Below are 27,847 nucleotides of genomic sequence, written 5' to 3'. Positions count from 1 at the left end.
GGTGAGCCCTTGGTAACGCCTGAGTTGGTGGGGTGTTGTAATACGCTTGCGGTGCCTTTTTCCTTAACACGGAGAGATGTGCACCTACCTGTCTGCCAGTAAAGTTCCCCGTTCGGTGAGCCCTGCAGATTCTTCTGTGGCCCCCAGCACTAACTCAGCGAAGGAGTCACTTGCTGGCCCACTACGTTAGGTCTGCCCGCTGGTCAGCCCGCGTTTTGGGTATAGGTGCCGGCTATGTGCGATCCCTATTAGGCGATCCCATATGCCTTTTCTGCCACGGTTCAGTCCCCCCTCTCGGGTGGACCCGTGCCTTCCCTATCCGCTAACCACCTTCTTATGCGCACTCTCCCTTCTTAGGGCTAGTCCATATGTATTACCATTTTGTCTCCCCCATTGGGTGCAGATGGTCTCTGCAGCGTCCTCCCTACCGGGATTGCACGCTCCCAACATACTGTCGTATTCCTAGAATTATCTAGACGCTAGCGACTCCCAAAAAAATATACCTATTCCGTAAAACTTCCTTTGAAGTGGGGATAAGTTAGGGCCAAGGGCACGTTGGAGGACCGCGCCTTCAATGACTTGGGTACGTCACGCTTGCTTGACTGCCCTCTCATCGGAGCCGTTGGTAAGGTGCAGTCATTATGGCGTTTTCCATAGTCTCCCATAGGTGGATTTTCTACATCAAATCCACCTATAGCACTGGAGTTCCCCAACCAAAGGGGAACGTTCGAGGTTACAGATGTAACCCTTCGATCCCCGTTTGCCATAATGACTGTCCCTTAGGTGTTAAAAGTCTCTTCAGCTTAAAAGGATGGCGTTTGCTCGCGCCCATTACGCTGCCAATTCGTTGCTTTCATTGGCCCGTTCAATACTCTTTCAGACAAGCGGCTTCTGAACCGAATCCTCCCATTCGTGGATTTTCTACATCAAATCCACCTATAGCACTTCCGTTCCCTACCTCGGGGAACGAAGGGTTACTTCTGTAACCTCGAACGTTTCTTTACCTTCATTTTTACAAAAGGTGCAAATATCAAAAACAATATAATATTTGAATAAAAGTACATTACAGGGGTAAAAATTGTGATTTTTTTTTTAAGTTAAACCGCTTTTATCTAATGAGGAATGCAACAGTTGTATAGTAAAACCCATGTTTTCTCCATAACTCTGTAACTCCTTGTAACATAACTAAAGGAAGCTTTCATCAGACACAGTGTTTAAATTTACAATTGAAACTTGTTACAAAATTGCTCTAAAATGCTCATCTCAATATGCTCTAGCAACTGTACAGACCCTAAATCAGAAGTGCCTAAACTTGGTCCTTGTGGGCTGCAAAGAGGTCCCAAAGAGTTTAGCTCCAACTTCAATTAGATACAACTGAACCAGCTAACCAAACAATTTTTAGGCATATTGTGTGTTCCAAACAAGATAAATTGAATATTTGGTGTCACAGAATGACTACTTGAGATTGACTTTACAAATAAATAAAAGTATAGTATTTTTCTAAGCAAGTAGTGTAATATTTATGAACAATGTTGTAAAAAAACAAAGAGTTATAAATAAAATAAATATAAAATAAATGAAAAGTAAAAATAAAAAAAAACATGCTAACATACATACACAGGCTAAATATAAACTTGCATGCATGAATAAATAAAAGTGCAGCCTGCATAATGTTCATTGCTACATGCATGTTTTGTGGTCTTTAACTAATGTGCAAAAAGTGCTACTAGGCACAACTCTTAGATAATTTCCAAAAGATAACTCATTACAAACAGAAGATTTATTGACCCCTACACCATTCATCCCTTCAAAGCTGTCACTTCAAAGGCTAAGCCCTTTAAAGGCATGAATGGTGTAGGGGTCAATGAATCTTCTGTTTGGAACACAGCGATACAAAAACTTGTGTGTTACAGCAAGTTGGAGCTCAAATCTGCAGGACACCGGACCTACAGAGATTAAACAATATCTCCTTTAAATTTATTGATCATAGTGGTAAACCCTGCAGAGTGATTAGATTTGTCATTATTAAAATAGGCCTTATAACTCTATTGTGATTTCCAAAAACATACATCAATCTTACAAGAATTAATTTCTTGTACAATTAAGTCAGCATTCATTCTTCCACATAAAAACTTGCTGGATAAGTTGGTGGTTCATTCCGTTGTGGCAACCCCGGATTAATAAAAGGACTAAGCCGACAAGAAAATGAATGAATGAACGATCACACTTTTTTTTTAAATCCAATATTAGTTTAAGTAAAAACATGACTTCGTTTTCCATATTAATTTAAATATATATAAACGGATAAACGGCACATATAGGACCTATTTATGTTTCCTTTACAAATATTATTGAGTAAATATCACAAATTTTCTTCTTTTTTTAGCCTATTAAATATAAAAACCACTAAGCTAACACATATTCTAATCTCCTGTATAAATCATTTAAATCTGTATTGGTTGTAGGCCTAATTTACAGTAGGCTATTTACTAAGAAATGAAAAAAATCCTACTTAATATCATTATTATTATTATTATTATTATTATTATTATTATTATTATTACTATTTAAGTAGGATACTGTTTATTTATTTTTTAATTTATTTTATTTTAAAGTCTACTTTACAATTGACACATTCAAACCACTGCAGAAATGTTCTAACCAACAGGCCGGTGTCATATACAGTAAAGATACTTAATAAATGACCTACTATAAATTTAAGCGATTAACTTTTGCTATATTTTTTTTTTTGTTTTCACAAGCTTTGCAGACGTAACATAATTTCCACTTTTTAATAATATGTCAACTATAGCGTCCATCATGAGCCACATCTGTGTTCAAAATGACATCAATGTTTTCAAAGATGAAATGTTTTGAAGATTGCTAAAACTGAATTTTAAAATGCTTTGAAAGCAAATTTCACCTAAGAGTGATGACTTTAATACTTAAAAAACAAAAAAATACCCATTTCAATTTTAAATGTTAGAATGTTTTAAACAAATAGGGCATAGGAGAGATAACTGGGACTAGAACACAACCAGGAACTTTCTAACTACAGCTCCAGAGATGTAGTTACAAGAATTTGCGACACAGTTTGCGAATGTTTGTTGGAACAATGGATTTGGAAAATGCTAAATCAACAAACTATGTTTGTAAAGTCACAACTTGCGACCTTAGTTGGTTAACGATGGTTTTCAGAAATACACTGCTGGGTTGAATTTTCAACCCAAACACTGGGTTAAGACAGATGAGTAACAACGCTGGCTTGTTTTAACCCAATGGGCTATATGCACGCATTACTTCAGCGTTTGTAAGGCCGCGGTCCAGCTTCCGGTCCGGGTGATTTTAAGCAGAGGTAAACAGTATTATGGCAGAGTCGTCAATATTTACTCGCTTTTTGCGAGTAAATTATGGTCAACGATGTGCAAATGATTGTCCGGATGTGCACTGCAACACCGCACTTGCGAAAGGTTTCAAGTTTTATGCATCTTCCTACCTGTGCAATTATGAAGGTAAGTTCAGCTAGCCTGTAGGCTAACGTTAATGCTATTCTTATGATCTGTCCATCTGCAACTTTATCACGTTAGTAAAAATGATCATATGTGTACGTAATTCTGTCTCAAAGTGTTAGGTAAAAACAGGGCAGGATTAAGATCTTAGTGAGAGCTCATTACTACCGATAGATCTATGAAGAAATCATTATCCTCACCAGCTGAGAGTAGGACAGCATACATGTGAAGTTCTGTCCCGTTCATATTTTTACTGTTCTAAAGTGACCACCACTATTCAGTTCGGATAATCACAGAAACACAGATGCTATCTTAGCTTGTAAGCATGATTATTGAGCAAGATATATTAGGAATAAAATAATACAATGCAGTTCCATCCACAACAGACAAATAGCACTGTGTCATTGCTGAGATTTATTGCTGAAACAGTGGAGATGACAGATGCAGTGTAAAAGTGTAGATGACATGCTATCTCTTTAGTCTATATATCTATAATATCTATGTAATAGCTAATGTTAACAAGCATGACTTTGGATTTTTATTCATTAGTAAATTAGTTGAACAATGCTAACTATTAAATATTAAACAGTTCTTTTAATAGTGAGCAAATACATTAACTAATGAAACCTTATTTTAAAGTGGGACTAAAGGAAGCTACTTTTAAATGATTTAAAATAATGATTTACAGTGTAGTTTAATCTGATGATATTGCTGCAGATGTTTTTCAAAAGAAGATATTTTGAAGAAAGCTGAAAACCTGTACCATCGACTTCCATAGTAGGAAAAAGAACTACTATGAATATCAGTGGTTGCAAGTTTCCAGCTTTCTTCAACGTATATTTGTTTGTGTTAAACATCAGAAAGAAATTCAAACAGGTTTGGAACAAGTGAAGGATGAGGAAATAGAATTTTCAGTTTTGGGTGAACTGCCTTTAATGACTCACTTAAAAAAAAACTATTAATATTCTTGTTTCTGTTTTCTAGGTAACATTATGAGATTTAGAGCTAGAAAATTTTGTGTGTTACTTCATCCTAGAACAGACATCCATCAGAAAATCCATGCCATCGTCCGCTAGTTAATAGCTCCTGCTCTTGTGTGGCTGAAAGTGGGATATGCAAACATTTGGTTGCTTTGCTTTTCCAGACAGCCCATTACTCTAAAATGTGTAATGTGTGTTGTCACATGAACAACTGTTTGGAATGGTTCAAAATGTTAAATTTGTTTTGACAATTTTTATTTCAAATTATATACAGTGAATTTTATTTTATATGTACAGTGAATAAAATAAAGGTCTTTATTCTGAATGAAAAAATTGCAATTAGAAAGTAGCTTAAGAAATGTTTATGTATGTTAATGTTCAGTTTTTTTTACTTTAAAGGCAATGAAAATAATCTATTATTTGCCATAAAAGCTCCTTTCTTTAAATGTCTGCATCTGGTTGGCACTCGAGCCTCGATCAGGTTGCTAGACTGAAAATGTCAGCTATACTCTTGTCTTTTTCTGTTTCTGTAAAATCCTTACGTTGAATATTAACAACCCACCTCTTCTGCACGACTTTGTCTTTTGGATACGTGTGGAAATTGTGGTAAGAGTTCAATTTCTGACGCTGTGCGTTGCTGAACACAGCAGTGGTTGCTGAAAGTACTGTTCTCACGTCTTTGAAATGACACTTTTAAACGTTTAGATGTCATATTTATGTAGCTGACATAAACATATATAAGTGGGCTATAATGGCATAAAACATTGACAACTCTCCAAAACATTGCTTGTTTTTAAAAGTAGCGCTCCTGTTGTAGCACTGTACTGTACGATTGGCGGAAGTTGGCTCGGGGTCTTACATTTTACCGGAAAAGCGTCACGCGCTCCCTTGCATATAGCCCATTTGGGTTGGCAGGAGTTCTAATGAATCTGCAGGTGAGCCACAAATTTAGTTGTAGATTAATCCTAAATTTGCAACTATTACAGAAATTGTCTTTCCCATCATCCAAATTGCATGTTTGAAAGCATTTTGACTTTTGTGAAAAACATAATAAGGACAGGAGTTGTGGTGGCACCTAAATGATTTTTTTAAAGGTGCTTTTTGTGACTACTTGTTTATCCTGCATTAATGCATTCAGTGTAAAGCTGCAAAATTACTCATCAAAGGATCTCAATTCAAACACCTACACAATATAAATTATAAATGATGATGATTTGCATGTTTATGAATCCTATGTTTGATTGAGAAAGATTCAATTTTTTTTACTTTTTAGTTAGTTACAAAGTCACAAACAATCCAATAAAATAGAAGTACTGAGATAACAGTTTATAGTTCAGATATAAACACTGATGTTTATGGTAAAGATTAAAATCACAGTTTAATGCAACTTTTACAGTTTAAAAACAACCATCAGAAATATGCCACTTAATAGTTTTTCAAAAATAATACCATTAATAAAGAGACATGACGTTTAACGAGTGAACTATTGAATCATCCATTAAAAATGGGACAAAAATTAAAATGTGTTTATAAAGTTAGATTCATACATTTTGTATTATCAGAAACATTAGTGAAGATAATTTTTTGTAGTATTCAATATTTGACTTTTTTATTCAGCTGGTTATTTGTTGATTTTTTTTTATGTTTTTTGAAAATTACAGGTTCTAACTTTTGTTAAAACCAACATTTTCTTGAAGTATTGTTTTTGTAATAAATGGAAAGCAAATTAAATTTGCCTCGTGCCTTTTTTTACTGATCCGATGGGTTCAATCCATGACTCAAAATGTGATCTGAACCATGAGATTTGTGATCCATTACACCACAAAGTATTTAATAATGCTCATAACTAGAATGCTTCCGCTTTGCTGTATAAACTAAATGCGCAAATTTAGGGTTTCAGTCAATTTAATTTAGATTACCTCATGGCCAAGTCACAGCCGTGCTCTGCCTCAGAACAGCTCAGTGAATGGGAGAGCACAGCGAGAATGTGCTTGGAAGGCAAGTACTTTAAAAAAAAAAAAAAAACATTTATACGGTAAATCAACATTATTTAGTAGAATGTATTGACTGTGTTAGAAATATGGTTGTAAAAAATGCTCTGCTTGTAAATTTCAATCAAACTCATGCATGTGAGTGTGTGTGTGTGCATATTAAAAATTGTTATTGATAGCACAAATCTAACAAGCAATGCACATTAGCCTTACTCTTTTGCATTTAGCTCAATATTGTTTCATCTGTAGGTAGTAACTAACAGTATGGATGCTTTCTTTGATAGTATGTTTTATACTGTTGCCTTCATCAAATTAAAAAAGCTAATAAAACTAGACCATAGTGTAACGATTATTAACTTATAACTTATTTAGCATTCTTATTTGCTTAACAAACAAATAACCAGTTGTCATCTGAACAAAGATAATCCTGTTAGTTCTTCCTCAGTTGGTGTTATAATCATGTGTAATCATTCTGGTCAAGAACATCTGTCTGTGTTTACTTCTCTTTTGTCTTGCAGTATGGATGAGGATTTATATGAGATAAATGAGGATGGAAATCTTCTCTCTTAAGGAAAAATAGATGGACAGCTTAACTCTCAGATTCTCTCTGATTTGCTCAGCTGCCTTATTTAACAGAAGGGTTGAAAAAATGACATCAGCTAGTTCTACATGGTCTAAATATCTTGACCAAATATGAGACTTATTTTCACACTTAGATGAGGCTAACTTAACAATCAATCTTGCAAAGTCTGAATTCGCAAATGCGACAGTCACTGAAAAAAGGTATGTAAAGCCTATTGGCGGAAAAGTCAAAGCCATCTGTAATTTTTTCAACTACCAGAAATCTGCATGAACTACATCAATTTCTTGGAATAATTTGGTTACTATCAGAGTTTTTGTAAACACTTTGCTAGCATTTTTTCAGACCAGATTGATCTGATGAGTCCAAAATGTGTGGTCTGAGACAAGTCAACAAGTCTTTAAAAATTGTAAAGCCTTTGTTGGGAAGTGCCCCACAGTGTCTTAACCAGGGCTCCGAATCGGTTCAAGGAGCAGAAACGAAAATTGGAAACGAATGACATTTTTCAGGAACAGAAACGAAAACCTAAAAAAGATTAACTTTAATCTTTCTGAACAGAAACTTTTACAGTTAAACGGTTTCTAACGTTATTTTATCGTTCTCTTTACTATACGAATTTGAGAGACAAAAAGCAATAATTTAAATCATGTGTACAAATGCGACGGTAACGCATACAATGTAAAATGTCCGCGAAGCAGACATCATAAGCGAAAGTTGTTTCTGATGCGACAAGCTTGTCTTAGAGGTTACAGAGAGCCTGCACTTTCATGTACAAAGGTATGTTTCGGTTAAGGTTATTGTTACTAAAACTTGTATTTATACTAAATGAATTATTGATTGTCGATTGTTTTTAGATGGGTCTTCAAAAAAAAATCTTTTTGTTAATATTTCTCTTATGACAAATCATCTGTAATATTGAAGGATGAGATCCATCCATGATGGATAAAGATTAAATTATATGATATATTATCAAACCACTCAAGCATTTTCCATTCGGAGAATTACAGCAGAGGTGGGTAGAGTATCCAAAATCTGTACTCAAGTAAGTACAAAAGCCGAAATTTTTACTCAAGTAAAAGTAACAATCTTAAAAGTTACTCGAGTAAGAGTAAAAAAAAGTACCTTATGAAAAAATTACTCAAGTAATTAGTTACTTAGTTACTTTAATTTTATGTATATGTGTATATATATGTGTGTGTATATATATATATATATATATATATATATATAGGGTGACGTGGTGGTGCAGTAGGTAGTGCTGTCGCCTCACAGCAAGAAGGTTGCTGGTTTGAACCTCGACTGAGTCAGTTTCATTTCTGTGGGGAGTTTGCATGTTCTCCCTGCATTCGCGTGGGTTTCCTTCGGGTGCTCCGGTTTCCCCCACAGGCCAAAGACATGCGGTACAGGTAAATTGGGTAGGCCTAATTGTCCATAGTATATGTGTGTGTGTGAACGAGTTTGTGTGGATGTTTGTGGATGTTAGCTAAAAAAGAAAATGAATGAATGAATGAATGAACATATATATATATATATATATATATATATATATATATATATATATATATATATATATATATATATATATATATATATATATATATATATATATAAAATTTATTAGTTTGTCAAAATTAATCGTATTCCTGTGAATTTTTTTTTCTTTTTTCAAATATTTTCTAAATGATGTTTAACAGATTCAGGAAATTTTCACAGTATTTTTTTCTTCTGGAGAAAGTCTTATTTGTTAGAACAAAAGCAGTTTTTTTTTTAAACCCAATTTTAGGGTCAATATTATTAGCCCCTTTCAGCAATATTTTTTTAATTGTCTACAGAACAAACCATTCTTAATGACTTGCCTAATTACTAAATCTAGTTAAGCCTTTAAATGTCACTTTAAGCTGAATGCTAGTATCTTGAAAAATAACTAGTCAAATATTATTTACTGTCATCATGACAAAGATAAATTAAATCAGTTATTAGAAATGAGTTAAAACTATATATATATATATATATATATATATATATATATATATATATATATATATATATATATATATATATGTGTGTGTGTGTATATACACCATTTTATGATTTTGTGTTAAAAATAACGTTTAAATTTTATATTTTTAATGATTAACAGCCTGAATGACTAATATTCATTCATTTTCTTTCTCGGCTTAGTCCCTTTATTAATCCGGGGTCGCCACAGAGGAATGACCCACCAACTTATCCAGCACGTTTTTACACAGAGGATGCCCTTCCAGCCGCAACCCATCTTTGGGAAACTGAATGAATAATATGTACTGGGATAATCTGTTATTCCATTAAACAGATTGGTTATCTCAAAGCAGGCCGGTAACCAGCCTGTTATAAAGTGTGTTTTCTAAAAATGTGGACTTTTTTTTGCAGTTATTCACCTCATTTACAATGTATAAGATTTAAATACTGTATTTTAGTGACAATTTAAGCACTATTTTAGCTGTATTAGCCTGTTAAGTCATCATCATAATGACACATTTAATGTACCAAAATATTTTCTAAAGATTTAGAATAAAGAAAAATAATTAAATACTTATTTTTAAAATACAAATGTATTAGATCATAAATCGTTAGAAAAAGTAGGAATCTGTTGAAGTTTTGAATTAAGAACTGTAGCCTATAGTAGCTTTAGACTACAAACTGGCCAGAACATTTAACTGTCCTCAGTCAGAATTTGGCTGATAGCCATAATAATAATAATAATAATAATAATAATAATAATAATAATAATAATAATAATAATAATAAAAGAGCTTCACAATTTTTTCTAGCCTCTCTTGTAAATAAAGTACATTTGATTTGATTGAAAATTCATGGATAACAAAATAGTCAAATTAATTTTAATATAGCATTTTGCTTGGTCTGAAAGCCTTTTTCAAAATATTTATTTTACTATTTATGTTGACATAGCAGTCAAAATAAGGCAAATGAGCTCATGTATGGGACAAATTCTGGATCTTTGTCAGAGAGGGGTGAGATTTTCCAACCACCTGAACCCCCCCTGGCTATGGGCCTGCATAGTTACCAATAATAAGGTTCAAATTGGGATAATTTTGACACTTACCACTACTTTTTTCAGGTTGGAGCTGGAATTCATGTATATGCTGTAATGTCAGTTAAATGTACAGCACGTGTCGCATTGTCAGACTATTGTTGTTGACACCTTGGAGAGAAAACAGACTGAACTTGAGGCCGGGTGACCTGGGGGCTATTTCATAAAAGTGGTTAAGAAAAAAAGAGGGGATTAAAGTCAAAAGCCTGACTTCAATGAGCTGAACTAAACCTCCACACTTAAATTGGTTCCATAACAGCAAGTTGAAGATCATTTGATCTAGTCTGAGTTCAGTTTAAATAATCTGGATAACTGCTCGTGCACATTTCTGTTGTGAAACCTTAAAAGTCGATCATAGATACATCGATCATGTTGTGCGCTACCATGGCAACTTCGAGAACTGAAAGAGCTCTGAAATGAGACACAGCTGTGTTCACAGTGAGTGAGCCGCGAAACTGCAGATTGTTCAATAGGCTACATTAGTAGCAATATATTTTTAAATGTAGGCTATTATTTAGGCGTATTATATGTTGCTATTAAGTGACTATAAAGTTTTAATCATTATTAAGAGGTTAAGTGAATTAAAATGGCACCAGAATATGGCAAGTGAATGGTAACATTACTTTGATTAGGTTTGAACTTAAGACTTAGCCTGAGAGTTAGCCTGCTCCGGACCAGGCTAGTTTCCCAGCATAAGTTGCCAGGGTAACTAAGTTTGAACTATCGTAAATTTGATTTATGAAACCGAATCCGCCATTAATAAACCTGACTTACCAAAATAAGCCTGGCTTTTTCTGTAAGCTTGGTTTATGGAATAGCCCCAAGGTCTGATAAAATCACTATACAGACAGCATGATCGTCCTTCTCGGAACCGCATATGACCATGGCGTGACCGCAGTATAACTCGCACGTCTCCCTCGTCAGCCATCATTCAACACACAGGCGCGCGCTAACAGAAAGCAGGAGACGCGTCTTTATAGCAACCTCTCGCGACACAACCTCTCCAATGCGGCGCCTTGCGATATTTGCAAACAAAACATATGGATAATGTTTATTATAATTTGACAGTAACGGAGGAACCCCACGAAATGTAGCGAAGTAAGAGTACTGATTTTTCTCTAATAATTTACTTGAGTAAAAGTACACACATTAAAATGTACTCAAAAAGTACACGTTACCCAATAATTTTACTCAAGTAAATGTAACGAAGTAAATGTTACTCGTTACTACCCACCTCTGAATTACATTATTTAATAGCTTAGTCCTTATAAATAATCCAATAATAAAAAACTTTATTTACAAGGCTACTGAAGAATTAACCGAATATGCAATATGATGCGCATAATGATCACAGTGAAATGAGGTAAGCGCCTCAAATATCTGGCTGTGATGCGTATTTAGACCCAGTCAATAAAAAGATAATATAGATTGAAACACTTTAATATTTTAGAGAAAGTAATAAAGTTTGAACAACCAATGTTTGGTCTTATTAACCTGCCCATAGTTAAACGTCATGTAGCCTACTTTTTGATTACTTGACCAGCGAGCATAAACGAGATCTGTGCATAATGAGGTAAGAAGAGGTGTTTCAGTGATCCGAAGGTTATGACTTGAGACTTGCTTGTGACTTGGACATGTGACTTACTCCCACCTCTGATTAATGGAAAGCAATTGACATTCGTCATCTTCCTTTCTTGCTGATGTGAAAAATGGTCCATGAAACCTCTAATTAGTATTAATTTCTGTACTTGCACCTTTTTTTTATTTTCATTTTTCTTTTCTCAATTTTTTGACAACTAAACCTGTTGTTGGAGTGGGTCCGGTAGTGGAAATATGTTAAAGAAAGCAAAAAGGATTTTATTATTCTTTTGTGGTTTTACAGCGGCAAGGTACTGGTATCACTCTCTAATCTCTAACAAATCTCACTTCACCTGCTTTTTTCTCTCTCTCTTTTTTTATTTTTTTTATTTTTTGCTGGGTTTGGTATCTCTGTAATCTCTAACACACAGGTGTCAAACTCAGTTCCAAAAGGGCCGCATCTCTGCACAGTTTAGTTCCAACCCTAATTAAACACACCTGATTAAACTAATTGAGTTCTTCAGGCTTGTTTAAAACCTACAGGTAAGTGTGTTGGAGCAGGGTTGGAACTAAACTGTGCAGGGCTTCGGCCCTCCAGGAATTGAGTTTGACACCCCTGCTCTAACAGATCTCACTTCACCTGCTTTTTTTTTCTTTTTTTTGCTATAACCCAGCGCCCCCTAAGTACAACCAATCACAGGCATTTGTACAAAACACACACCATTACAGCTCAAATTGAAAAATAATTACAGCAGTAGCATTCAGCATAATGAACAAAAAAAATGCACTTTCTCTTTTTTTTTATTAACTTTTTTTGGTGAACAAACACCACATGGGGAAAAAAAAATTATTCCCTAATGGTGAATCAACAAAAGGAAACGCACAAATGTGCTATGTACAGTAGTAGTGTCTCTAAAGATCCACTCAAAAGAGATTAGACAATTGGCAGCTTGTCTGAGGCGACACATTTTAGACTTCTCAGGCTGTGTGTGTGTACAACACTGAAAGATAAAGCATCTGATGAAAATGACACAAGTTTGACTCTATAGAAACCCCGGCTTGCTTCCACACCAGATGAAAGTCCATGTAGTCCAACAGAAGTCAAACTTTGCAATCTCCACCTTTTGTGCATATCAGCTCAATTGATGTACTTCAGTCTTCTGGAGATGAAGTGGTTTTCCTGGGTAATGATGTGGACACATCCTTTGACATAATCTCTGATATGCTTGTGTACTCACCTGTACATGTTGATTGTGTTGGTGATAAAATGTTTGTTGAAACAACAACAGAAACCGTTCCATTTAATTCAAATCCAGATGTTTTTTTAGGTAACTTTTCCTATGTAATCAAAGATGCTGAAGAAACAGTGGCAGAAGTGCCAGAAGACTCACAGGAACCAGCAAAAAAATGTAATTCTTTGAAAACTCAAGAAATGCAACTAAAAGTGAAACCATTGTAATTTGCAGTTAACTGTGTGAAAATTATGATGCAAGCTTTCTCTGACAAAAACATTCTACATACCAGTATAACATTTAAACGTGTTTTTGAAAATGGTGAGGTGGAAGCTGGCATTGGTGATGGAGTGTTCCAGGACTGTGTTACTGAATATCTTTTGGATATATATTTTTTCCTTCACTTTGATCAACTAGTGAAGTTTGTTCCTTGTCACTGTCACCACTGACTTGCTTGGTTTGGGACTTGTTGAACTGCGCATCAGTGGATTTGCTCTTCAGTCTTTGGACTTTCTTCAGTGTAATGTAAAGTACACTGAAATGAACTAAACTGAACGTCAACTCTAAAAACTGAATTAGTTTCAATTTACTAGTTTTCTGTTAAGTTGTTTGACACAATCTACAATGTAAAAGCACTATAAAAATAAGATGGATTGAATTAAATTAAGGTTACGTGGTAAACACTTTCTCTCTTTTCCTCTCAGTGTTTCCTTTATATAAATGATAAGAGATCAATGGTTCTTGAGGTCAAAAATATAATAAAGAACTAATTTGTGTAAATAAGTGTGTATATATTACAGCAAAATAACACAGGAAATGACACAAATACTGTCAAGGTAAAGTAGTTTTAAGTAATTTTAGGCTGCAATAATTACAATTGTTTTCCTGCAGACAGGAGGTACTGGTTGAGCAGACAAAACAGCCACAGACAGTATTTTAACAAATATAATTGTGTAAACTTTGTGTTACTTCAACTAAAAAACTATTTAGGTTTTTTTTTTTTTTAAATAACTGGTAAAGAATGTTATACTACTATTTTAATACATTTTAAGCTATAAAGAACATGCAAAAAAATAGCTAATATCTGAATGGAAAATATTTTATATATAATTTAAAATTTTAGCAAAATATTTGCTAATAAATGAATGGAAACACATTTTTATTCAACTGAAAAACAATCCCAAAATGCATAAAAATTTAGGTGTTTTTTAAAAACTTGTAATGAATGTTATTTTACTTCTATAAGGAATAATTCCATAAATACTTACTGGCTTATCCTTGTACTGTTTCAGGAGAAATCAACCTACTTTCCACAAATTGAACTTTAAAAAACATTTAAATGACCATGTAATTTTATAGTTGTTGTTTTTTTCAGTAGTTTCAATTAATTTAAGGAAATTCTATGCCCATGTAACAAACTCAGAGCTACTAAATGAGAGTATGAAGAAAGGACTGACAGAAAAAGAAATGTTTTAATGGAGTTTAATCGCACATCGAATGAAAAGAAAACATTGGCTTTTCACAGACAGCATAAAAGTGTATTTGATGATGATGATGACAGGTGTGTTAAGTCTCCAGGGTTCCCCTATCTGTGCATTGGTATCTGGATGCAGCCTTTATGATGAAAGCTGAGATTGCATCACTCAGCAATGCAATGTCAGACACAATGCACTCAAATAACTCCGGTAAAAAGATTGGTTACATCACACCCACCGAAGCAAATGAGTGACATGCAACACAGTAGCAGCCCAAGTTGCCAGGTGTGTGCAAAGCACTTGTGATGTGCGATTCAAATCCAATCCTGCCTCTTCAGTGTTAAATTCACCCTCACGCTCCATCATAACAAGACTTTTCATCTCGACGAGATATCTCACCACGATTTAGGTCTCGTCACACCACTACTATAACAATAGATAAAAAATGTGAAACAACAAGATAAAAAACTTGGTATAGAAAAAAATAAATTAATAATGTTCAGTGAACATAAAATTACAATTGCTTGATATTTCATGACTATCACTTTTATGTATCACAAATACATAAAACTCAATGACTTTCAATGTCTTGATTGGGACATTTAAAATTTCATGATATTACAGAAATGCCATAACCTGTGTGGAAACCCTGCCTATGTTTAGTCTATAAACTAACAGAGCATATTTAATCAAATAACTGTGATGTAGCTAGAGAAGTAGGAGCCTGTTTGGTTTCATTTCTCTTTCTCTTCTTTACTTCCTAAAAATAAAACACTCTTTTGGCTTCCTCTTGGATTTTAGACTTGCATATTAGATTATTTCATTATATAGTTATCATGTAGTTGGCCAACTACAACCAAACAAAGTAGCAAATGTGATTTTGAGTAACACGAGGCTGCTCTGGTAGCCACAGCAGTGAAATATTTCCAGAAATAATTTTATAGACATTATTTTAAGGTTGAAAAGCTACATAGTGTTGCTTTAATTAAACACACATTATCAAACAAATCAAGTAATTCAGGCTTGTAGTAACCTTAGTAAAAGGAAAAAAGGCAGTTGTAAAGTATTTTCCATAAAGAATTAGTACAAAGATAAATTAAGAATATGGCAATTGTTTGCTATTTAGAGCTTCAGTACATAAGGAAACATTTTAATCTCCTTTAGGATTAATTTAGGTAATTACACTGAAACAATGGCTGAAGACAACCATACATTATTGTACTCACATTTACATCAACCGTTGTTTTATTTCTAAAAATAATAAATAAATACATTTGTATTTATTAAATAAATACAATCTCAAAGAGGACAAAATGCTAATTTTGACTATTGTTTGATTGTTTTATTTTTATTTTTTAAAGTCTCTAAATAGAAAACAACAGACTACATCTTGACAAAAAAAAATAAATAAATGTAAAAGAAAAAAAAATATATATATATTTTTTAATTACTTTAAATTTTTTCCCCCCTCAATCTAGAGGTGATATGTCCATTAAGGTCTGTTGTATACACTGTTGTTCTGTTGTTTCCTTTCGCAAATGGCAGCAAATAGGCCTTGCTGTTTTTTGGTTATTCAATAGTCAGTAGTTAGTTAGTCATCCGCTGATCGAAAAAAAAAAATTCTTTAATGATACACTGCCTTAGACAATTTTGCTCCTACTAAAACTCAGAATGTTTCTTTTGCACGCATATCTCCTTAGTATAATGACAAATTGCATCTGACGAAAATGTGGTGTCGCAAACTGGATTGTATATGGCATTGTTCTGGTCTGTCACTCTTTTAACAAGCTTGGAATTATTATTTTTTTTGGATCGGTTGGGATGAGCCAGGAACATCCTATTTCTCTCAGATAATTGATGATTTCAAATTTTCCACATATTTAAGTCTATTGAAAGTAGATACTGGTAGGTCACCCAAAACATAAGCTCTGAAATGTAGCAATTTTCTTAACTTTTTAGAACAAAAATCATTAATGTCCGTAAGGATATTCTAAGCACTTCCAGATCACGTTTAAAGAGGCCTTACAGAAACACAAAGTTTTTTTTTCGGAACACCCATTTTTAACCTTAGCTTAGTTAATTCCAACTTCCTTTGTGCACAGGTAACTTGTGTGAAGGATTCCACTTTAATTCTTTATTCCTTGCCTTCTAATGCATTTAATTCCTGTTTTGGCTATTTATTCTCTTTGATTCTTTCAATAATAAATAATTCTCTGTCTGGTATCGTGCCAGTTGTTTTCCTCACTTAGAAAAGCATAACAGTAATCCAAAGAATTTTAATTTCTGTCCAATTTAACAACTTATGTTTATTGCAAAAAATCTAAAGAGTTTTGTCCCAACTGCTTAACCATTTAGGGGTTAACTTGTTTGAGCCCTTTCACTCTGGGTTCAGAAAATTAAACAGTATAATAACAGCTCTGTTCAAAGTTGTCACTTACTTCTTGCCACTGATTCTAGTTCCCATTCGATTCTCATTTTACTTGATTCTAGCTCAGCTTTTGATACCATTGATCATTTGCGTCTTAATTCTCTTAATTCTAGTCTATTTGTTTTAATGCATGGTCTTAGGCAAACTGCATTTCTGAGATAAATTTATGGATGACAAACTTTTTTTTGTGTGTTTAAACAGCTCTGAAACTTAAGTGATGCTGCTTGGTTCTCCCCACCAATTGTGTCAAGCAGCTTCTATAGATCTCACAATTAATGGTTTCAACTTTGGGATCTTAAGTAAATAAAAAAAAATAAAAAAAAATCTTGGTGGCATCTTGGATTATTTGATAACTCCTTTCATCTTAAGAACATTGCACATATTTGAACCATTTTGCCCTTTTCTCTTTAGTTTTTTCACAAAATTGACAATTGTAATGCTCTTCTTGCTGGTTTCTTCAAATTATCTCTTAACAAATTGCAATATTGGCAGAATTCAGCAGCTAAAATTTCAACTGGGCTGAGGGTAGGTGAGCATATTACCCATAAGTACCACACAGATTTAAATGCTAACTTAGAAAGCTTTGCATAAACAATATCCAAGATCTTTTAACACTCTACACTACTGTCAGAATTTTGCAATCTTCTCAGTGTGGTCTCCTAATTGTTCCTAAAACTTGTCTGCGATCCAGGGGCGACAGGGCTTTTTCTTATAATGCTCTGACACTGTGCTACTTTTGCTACTTTTAAATCTATACTTAAATCTGTTTTGTTGAGGATTACTTTTAAATAATGTCTTCTATTATAGTTTTTTTCTTCTATCATTGTAATATATTTTACGTATGTTGTCTTGATTTGTATGTAAAGCACTTATAGGAAGTAACTATTAAAAGGCGCTACATAAAATAAATGTATAATTATTAGATCCTCATTTTTTAATTATAAACAAACAAAACACAATCTGATGATTCTATGTGAACATAGAGATATATACTGTCTGCTCCACAAGAGGAAAAACATATTTGTACAAAAAAATTGCAAGAAAAAAAAAACAAGCAATAAACAGAGATGATCATAAAAGTGAGTGTTGACCATTCAAGATCTGATTAGATGTTGTGGATACGGAAGTCTTGAAGAAATTATCCTCTTTCAATTTCAAGTGCTCGGGTAGGTCCAGCTTTTTCTTTGCTTCCTCAATGTCATTATGAATTGCTGTTATTAGCTCATCTGTAAGAAATAAATTTGATAATGTTTTAACAGGTTCGTTTGTGTGTGTGTGTGTGGAGAGTGTATCACCACTGAGATAATTGCATGCATAGTTTATCTTACCCAGTGATGTAAATCCTCTTTCAGGGCGAATGTAGCCAGCCATAGCCACGCTCAATATATGACCATAGAAGTCTTCCTTAAACGTGTGGATCACATGTGCTTCCTGCCACAGAAAAAAAAAAAACAATATATGTGACATCAGACACATGATGCACTGTCCATCTGCATCACTATTAAAGAGCACCTATTATATATATTTTTTTAAATTAAAATCCATGCAGTGTGTAACATAGCTCTAAGTGAATGGAAACATCCAGCTGAGGTTTAAATCTGAAAGCACACTGTGCACCATGTTTAAAACATTTGATTCTTTTGAGTCGACTCCATGATTGACTCAAAAGAATCAAATGAATGAATGATTCGCCCTGTTTAAATATGAATTGCCTGATCCGGTTAAACCTGAACGCGCCTGCAAGGGATCTTGAGCTTAATCATGACATGCAGATTACTATAACTGAGAGATGGCTAGACATGTGGCTGTGGGGAATAAAGGGTTAAAGTGTGTTTTCACAATACCACAGTATACCAAGTGCTGTGTTTCTTCCAGTCATTTTTCTGATTATTGATATACCCTGCAACATGAGATTTGCTGGCCGTTTGTTTTTAGAGGAAAGATCAGTAAAGACTACTAATGTATGGGACAAATTGTTGTACAGTTTAGATCAAACATTTTCTTTTCCTTCAGACCCTGTAAGCGTTTCTCCTTCTTAAAGAACACACAAGTGTGATTTAAATTTTCTGTAGTTTGCAAAATATGTATTTGCTTGTGTGTTGTTATTTGTAATCACTTTGCACACCTTGTAAACATGATTATAGATCAGTGCTTGTAATGTATTTCTCAAGTTAAATCTTTGAGGCATATTGTGTCCAAAACCACGTTGAAAATGTGACGTGTGCTTCTTCCTTTACTTTATTACTATTTAAATGCGTTTGGGGCTCGTGATCCTCTGCCGTTTGTCATTGCTATGGCCACCATCAGATGTTTCTACACACGGCATGGTAAATTTTCAAAATAGTTCAGCTTTTGCCACTGTAGATAAATACAGAATGTGTATCATTGTTATTACATGGGGTTGTGGTTAAGAATAGATTATGTGCTGGTATTTAACTGCATTGCTTTAATGCACTTCTGCATTGGGGTCACACATATATTCTGTGCTACTTCATGACCGTGGTGGGCGTTTCTCTCCGTCTAACGCTGAACGCAGTCAACCAATCGCAACAGGCTGGGTCATTGGACCAATCACTGCAGATTAGTATCACGCAAACGAGAAGTTTGGGAACAAATGAATCACTGAACAAGTTATGAGTCACTGGGATAACTAGATAAAAATAAATGCATAATATAAGACAATGAAAGTGTTTTTGACCTTGCATGCATATCAGCCTGTTGTTGAAGACTCCCAAAACCAAAATGACCTTTTATAATGCATAATAGGGGGTTTTTAAGTAGTATTTATGGAATGCAAACATCAAACGAGTTTGCACCCTAGAAAGATTCATATGTACATACCATGGACTTTTTTGTGTTTTTGTAGTAAGGGTTCCAGCCAATGCTCATTACCATCTTGTGAATATCTCCATTATCAAGACGTGCCCAACCGTAGTAGATGCCAGTGCTGATGTCAGTGGGGAGACTGTCCACAACTGACTCTGGGAAATTTGCTAAGTAAAAAAATGGAAAAATTAAATTAGTATTTTTTTTATCTATTAGGGGTGGGAATCCCAGGTAAACTTACAATACGAGATTATCACAATATTTTTCCCCTGATATTAATATATAACAATATCAGTGATATACTGACATTTTACAAAAAAAATTCCACAATATTGTGATATAATATTGTGATATATCACAATATTTGTAAATGAATAAGAAAAAATGCATCAAAGTTATAAGATACTTTTTTTTATTACCAGCACATAGTTTTTAGAATTGCAACAAACAAGCACACAGCTGTTAAACAAGCTGAAAATGCTAATGTGCAGAGATGTTTGTGACGAAAAAGAACACATCTCAAAACACAGCAGCAGAATCAGCAGAATCTCTATTTTGTAGAATACACAATTAAGAATACACAGTCAAAATAGAAATTGATTGCTTTCTACTTTTATGTAAACTTAAGACTTATTTGATGTATTTTATTCTTAGCCCTGGTTTATTTTTAATCATGAAAAATCCCACTAGAAAGTAGTGGGAACTATGCCAAATTGCGATTGTCCCCCCTCCTCTCTCCCCCGACGGTCTGCACTTACACAGCTTTTACCTTCCAAGCCGGAGCACACTTACATCATCGATTATGCACTGTTCAATTTACAGGAAGAGAAGTGAAGTGCTCACTCAGCACATTGAACATTACTTAAGTTATATAATTTTGTGCTATATGTCGTCATTCGGGATCGAGTGACATGCAGTCAAATATTTTGCTGAACAGATCCACCACTTTTGATGCTCATAAATTATCATAAAAGTCCTTGTGCTGCACATATAAGGAGGTTTGCTGAAGGTGGCAGCTGACGTGCAGTGAGGGGTTTGCATATTTAATCAACTATGACAGTTTGCGTTCATTGAAAAGTAAAAAAAAATTATAATTTCATATGAAACAGTTGCTTAAAAGTGACGTTGAGTCTTCAGTTTCATGCTCAGACTACAAGCGTACCGCGCCAAAGCCCAATCGAACCACACTCTGACAAAACTCTTCCAACCGGGCCAGTGCTGGTCAACTGAATCATGGCTGGGCTCGATTTGGAGCACTTACACTTGTCAAACGTACCAGGAAAGTGCACGGGCACGGTTCAGATAGCCTAGTGTGAGTGCACCCTGAAATCACCAAATTCTCAACAATTTGCCGCAGTGACCTAGATTAAACTGAAATCACAAAATTCTTAACATTTGCTATGAAAGACACTGGACTAGCAGAAAGATGGGGAAGCGCGGCACACACAAAATAAAAGTTTCCATTTGCTAAAGATTTTTTTCTTGCACAATTTAGTGTTGGGCCATATCAAAATGTTTTAAATCGTCCTACTGTAAGTTTGCCGATACATGATACTATGGCATGAGGCATGGCACTATTATGCTTACTTATTTGCTCATTTATTTAATAATTTCTAAAGATTTGTAACAACCTATGCTATGTGCTGTTGAAATTTTAGGTGCATTACTTAAATTTTAGGTGCAACTTAAAATGTTTCAACAAGACAAAATAAGCTTTTTAGAGCAATGAGTTTCCATAATTTCTTTTTAGATTCAATCAACCTTTAGGGGCTTAATGTACTCATATGGTTCCAGCTCCATTCTTGAAGCCAAGTTGCTCAAAGAATGTCTTCTGATCTAATATAGATGTTATTTTAAGGGGGAAAAGGTGCTGTCTGAGTTCATTTATTGAACTATTTATAGAAAAATAATTAGATGTTAGCTAAAAACATACAGTAAAAACAGTTACCAAATAGTTGAGCAACAGAAGAAAGACTGATGAACAGTTGTATTTTTATCTCTTAAAATTGTTTAGGAGTTTAAAGTAAGGAGGATAAAATTTCTGTATTAATTAGACTTAGTATCACAATTCCAAATCTTTCAGATTTCTCAGTGTCCTATAAGTTTTACACTATGCCTTTGTTCTAGTCTTACAGAATTTTGCCCAGGCCTTGTCTCTGACTCTGTTATGAAACATGTATTTTTAATCGTTTCTCTTTGTCAATAATCAATTGCATATTCAAGAAATGAACGATTTTCAATTATAAATCAATACATAATGTAAAAAAACAAAATCTGGTGGAAAGACACCTTTTGGCTGGTCTACTTTTACACCAGACCTGCACAGTTGCTAAATATATTACATTGTATCCCGATAACACACTTTCAGACTTTTTTCCAAAAGAAGTTTTTGTCCTAACTGTGATGATGATGAAAAGTTTCTATTTTGGAGCAGGATATTTCTGCAATGTCTCAGCTGAAAAAAAAAAAAAAGTGCAACGAATAATAATATTACATGCTTACCTTAATATAGGCTACACAAGATTTTTATGCAGAGAATGTTCACAGAACAACAGAGAATGTATTTCTTGAAGTATAATAATATCTAAAAAAAAAAACATTGTACAGTCACACCCTTTTCTCTCTTTTTATATTCAGTAGGAATTTCTATATTTACAGTAGCTTACTTTAAAAAGTTTGTTAAAAAGAAATTGCCAAGACTACGACTACCAAGCTTAAAAACCTCAAAAAGAAAAAAATAAAAATAAATAAAAAACTCAACATTGAAGTTTGTTCATTTGAGAGTTATGAAATATACATACAACTATATTTTTGTGCAGAAAATCTGTAATCTACAATACTGTTTTCTATAAAGGAACTGTGCTCTTCGATTCTATTCTTTTTCAATTTAAAGGGCAGCATGAAAAACATTCTGTGGTGTGAAACGGTTTGGATTTTCAATCCATTATAGCCAGGGCTGTGACCAAAATAATGCCCTTTTAACACTTTTACTGTCTTCCCCCATAAGGGAAAAAAGCCCACACAAACACACACACACACACACACACACACACATTGTATTTATATTTATTTAAACATGAATTTATTTATTTAGATATACAAATACATACTGAAAATTGTACTTTTAAACATTAAAATCTTTAAATTACAAAACAATACTTTAAACACTGACATGTCTTCTGCAGGACCATTCCTAATTCCAACTATTTACAAAAGGTAAGGAATAAAAGCCTCTCTGTACCTGTTAGTTAATAGATGGACAGTACTCAGTGCAGTATTCAGTGTCTGTATCCATGAAGCTGCTGGGTTTCTCTGAAGCAGTGCTGGATGATGCCACCTCATCTTCTTTTGTGACAAATTTCAGCATCAAACCCACAGAACAATGCAGAAGAAATTAGTCATTAAACTGATGACACACCAATAATATATATAATTATAACCAAAATGTGGATTTAACCTACACTATAATCTATGGTAACAGAAACTTGCCCTTGTTGTCAGTATGAATCAAACCATTTGCCATTTTTTTTTCATTATGGTGTGCTTTTAAACAAACAGGTAATGTAAACATTCAGCCAAAAAAATAAATAAATACATAATAATAATAAAAATAAAAATAGAGGAGTCCAAGCAATAAAAATGGTTTATGGTGTATAGCTTATTAGTACAGTGAATTTGACTAACTTTATACTCTTGAGCTTTCAGAAATCAGAGAATGTTAGTCAATTTTGTAATTTCATATGACAATGCACAAAAGAGAAAATAATGACCTATTAAAACACAGCACTCCATGAATGCAAAGACAGTAATACAACAGAATTAGCTTGAACAGAAGTAATAAAAAAGTGTCAAAATAGACAAAACAATAAACAAAGAGAATTGCACTGAATTATAATTAACATTGTATACAGTGAAAAAATGTGCAATGCATGTGTATGGTTTGAAAACAGAACTGTCACATATTGCTCAAATTAGTAATAATAATAATAATAATATTAATAATAATATAATGGCTTGGTTTATTACACAAAGTCAAAGCTCAAAACACAATGCATAGCAGCAAAGCAAGAAATTATATTACATAATCTGAATGTAAACTCCTACAATTGAGGAAGATTTGGTAGAGTTGTGGCAACGTTGAATGCTAATAAGCCTAAATAATCAACTTAAACCAAAGATGTCATTTTTAACCAAAAATAAAATGTTTTCTAGATTTACGTACATACCTGAAAGTGATGCATGGGGTTTGTCTGGCTTTTTCCCCCTCTTCTCAGAACCAGACTGCTGTTGTCTTTTCCCAGCCATTGCAACCACAAACATAAGTGGGTCGGGGCACGCGCACGGAAAAAAATTCACATTATATGTTTTTTTTTTTTTCATTTGCCATAAAAAGCATTTTAATATATTTATCAACATGCTTTTTATACTCAGTTTATGTTTTTATTACTATACATATTTTTTTTTGAGCAACCGGGAGGGTTCCCCCATGAAGTTGGTGCCCTATGCAACTTGCTTAGTGTGTAAAGGAACTGCCGTTACTGATAGGAGCCTGTATGATATTTAATTAATTTGAATTATTCAGTGACTGTGACATGAGTAGCTTTCTGACACCTTCAGTAGTATTTGAAATAATGTTCGAGACCACTCCTATAGAACCAAGATACAAAATTCATAGCAGACAGTTTTCAATGTAAAACGTATGGCTGAATTGTATCAGTTTGTAATAGAGGAGCTAAAGCTCAAGTTTGCTCAGTCTGTCTATTTCCTACATGTTCAGAAATATTTTCAATGTTTATAATTAAACACTAATGTTTTATTGAACATACTAAATATATAAAACATTATATATATATATATATATATATATATATATATATATATATATATATATATATATATATATATATATATTATGTTTTATATATTTAGTATGTATATATTAGCTTAAAATACAGAAGTTCTGCATCGAGTTGCTGAAAATGTGTTTAACTGGTCATAAAACTCCTGAAAAAAATATTTAATTTAATCTAATGCAAAAGTTACAAAAAAAGTAGGCTACAGAATCGAACATTTAAAAGAAATCGGATTGTATTGTGAATCACACACAATTGACAAAAATTGTTTTTGAATTGAAACGGAAAGCTAGGTATTGTGAATAAAACTCATTCGTTTTCTTCTTAAAGACTCACAGCCCTATTTATTCTACAGAGATTTCTGTTTTACTGTCTCTAGCCTTAACAAAAATAATTACATTTCGGAAACTCTTTAGTTTAAAATTTATTGTGTGTTTTCTGTATCACAAGAAATAAATTATAGAAAATAAAAAAACTACATTTTATAATAAAAGTACTGGTCACCTGGAGTTGTCTCACTTGTGTTTTACTGTTTAACAAAAATCTATATTTTTAAAATAAAAAAAAATCACAGTTTTTTTTCTATTTAATAAAGATCTATGAGGAAAGGTCCATTGTAACTACATTGTGTTTCTGTTATCATGACCTTTTATATCATGTCATGACTTTTAATAAAGTCATGACATGACATAAAAATGTCATGACTTTTAATAAAGCTTTTGGCATTGACATCCTTTTGGGGAATTGAAACAGAATTTAAATAGATTATAACTAACGTTACCTAATTTATTGAGTATAAAAATGATTGTCAACTTGGTTTGATACCATGTAGCAGACATTTTGTAAAATGATTTTTTAATGAAAATTGTCACTGTGCTCTTCCCTGTCACCATAATTAAAAAGTACCAAAATCATTATAAAATTACTATAATTTTTTATTATTATTATTTTTAGTATGTTGTCTAATTAGTATCACTTTGGGAGGCGATTTTTAAATTAAACTTTCCATATACAAGAGAAAATGAGGATCACTCATTATAGACTTTATCTCACCTGTTGGGATGCCCAGGTCTTTGCTTCCTCGTCCAAATCCGCGGACAACCGGTCCCCGGAAAAAATATGGCAAACTCCTCATGCCGTTCTGTTAAAAGTGATTCAGTGATCCAGCGGTCAATGCTGCTGCTGACAGTGATCCTGTAGATTCTAGACTCTTCTCTCTTATCGAAGTCTTGTCTAATGTGCCCAAGTATAGCTTCCTTCTATCCTGTATATAAATATATTACTATTCATATGCCATTATACACTGTTCTAACCCAGTAGTTTTGGATATCGAAACTTAACGAAGAAGTAAATAAGAGCTCGGCAAGCTGATTCTTACAAATTCTTTACCGGTTGGCAAGCTGTCTGTGTCATACTTTTTTTTTTTTTTTTTTGCTGAATGACCTTCACTTACGTATTTCCTTTCGATAATTTCAGAGTAAGAGTCCTGTAATTAAAAAAAAAATTCTTCACTTGTAGGCTGTTAACATAAAGAAAGCAATCAGCTCGCAGGACCTAGTAGTTAACTTAAATAAATAAAGTATGGCAGGGATAAAAACACCGCAGCAAATGAAAGTTAAGCCTGTAACGTTATTAGCCAAATTTATTCTGCCATCAGCAGCTGCCGGAAGTTAACGTTAACAATTAATAATATTATTATATAAAAAAAAAACTATTGTTAAGCAGTAATTACTATTTTTTACTTTACGGTGAGTGGTAGGTTTAGGGTTGAGTTGGGGAGGAAACGTTAATATCCAATCTCCCTGTTGTAAACTGATCTCTGATAATGCAGCCCGTTCATCGCCGTAGTGACCAGAAGGTGTCGCGATTTATCTGGATATGTATTTGAGATAATGTTCTTTTTTATTCTTGTTTATTTTTATTGGATCTAAAGTCTTTAAACTATCGACTATCTTATTAAAACGGTAAAGCAATTTGGAAAAAAAATATCTGGAGAGTAATCTTTATACTTACATGTTTTAATGAATAATTGAAATAGTTGCATTACAGTTTTCCAAGTATGCTAAACGGGCACACATGCTGTAGCGATAAAGTGCGAAGATTAATGATTGATTCTCATTGAAAGGTGAACATTCTAAAGCGTACATTTATTTTCAGAGAAATGCACAGCTAACGTAAGAAGTAGATCTAACTATTTATGATATTAGGAGAACAAATATTATTTTATGATTGATTATCACACTCCCTTCACTTCCACATAGCCTACTAATTTTAGCCTACTTGCCGCCTTTACTATTAGATTTTTACCTATTTGTCATTATTAACAGTATAATTTAAAATGTATACCAAATACAATAGTAAAATAGTAATTTAAAATTTTTAAAAGTATGATCAATATTTTGAATATAACTTATATCTGGTTTCAATATGTAAACGGCGATACATTACAATGTCTCAGTGGTTCAGTGGCCCAGAATCTAGAGACTAGAGCAGTGGTTCTTAAACTTTTTTCATTAAGTACCACCTTAGAAAAAAATTGTCTCTCCAAGTACCACCATAATGAGCAGTATTGAAATACAGTGGCGTAGTCCAGTAAAGCAGCTACGGCTCTGCACAGTTCTAAAACGTGGCAGATTAATTGCTATTATTAAGAAAATGTATCATTGTCAGCCTGATCGTAAATAGTTTGAACATAAACACTGTACTGTGCTTATGTAAACAAACTAACTAAAAATGTCAACATTTAAATTAAAATGAGCTTTTAAAAGTTAAAAATGGTAGGTTAAAGTTCATAAAAAGTACAAAGAAAAGTGCTCTACTTAAATGTAAAGTATTAAAATATAGTAGCCCATTCATGAACACCTGGAAATGTTGCCTGGACCTCAGAAATATAGGGTATATGTCATATAATAAATATTATTATATGTCATTTTCATATATAAATCATTTTTGATAAATTTTGAAATATATGGAGCATATACATGACACATTTGATATCTCCGCATACCACTAGAAGGAAGCCTGCGTACCACTAGTGGTACACGTACCACAGTTTGAAAACCACTTGTCTAGAGCATTTACTCTCAATTCACTGAGTTAGACAATAAAACACAACTTGTAAAAAAATGACTGTATCTTTCTAGCGGCACAATACATAAACACCTGTTATAAAAGGAGAGAGCAGACCAATAAAAAAGAACAGTGATGCGCTTGAACACACATACATCCAGATTAATATAAAGTAGTCATTGTAAATATACTGATTGTTATTGTTTTTATTACTATTTTATACAAAATTTTGATT

At 33.4% G+C, this 27,847-nt stretch overlaps 1 protein-coding gene and 1 long non-coding RNA gene across 2 annotated transcripts in view; both read right to left on the bottom strand.

Annotated features, from left to right (window-relative positions):
- Positions 1 to 27,847, bottom strand: part of LOC147842795 (uncharacterized) — a 294,644-nt gene that overhangs the window by 134,562 nt on the left and 132,235 nt on the right. The gene's annotated exons all lie outside the window — the stretch shown is intronic.
- rfk (riboflavin kinase) lies at positions 14,415 to 25,976 on the bottom strand. The gene is given in 4 exon segments (NM_001328083.1): positions 14,415 to 18,090; positions 18,193 to 18,295; positions 19,706 to 19,857; positions 25,597 to 25,976. Coding segments are annotated over 4 exon segments (492 nt in total). The 5' UTR covers positions 25,679 to 25,976; the 3' UTR covers positions 14,415 to 17,935.

The sequence above is a fragment of the Danio rerio genome, chromosome 8, assembly GCF_052040795.2.
Source record: "Danio rerio strain M-AB ecotype USA chromosome 8, GRCz13ab, whole genome shotgun sequence".
Classification (NCBI taxonomy): Eukaryota; Metazoa; Chordata; class Actinopteri; order Cypriniformes; family Danionidae; genus Danio; species Danio rerio.
Note: the sequence above shows the minus strand (reverse complement) of the source record. Positions and strands in the feature narration are given on the sequence as shown.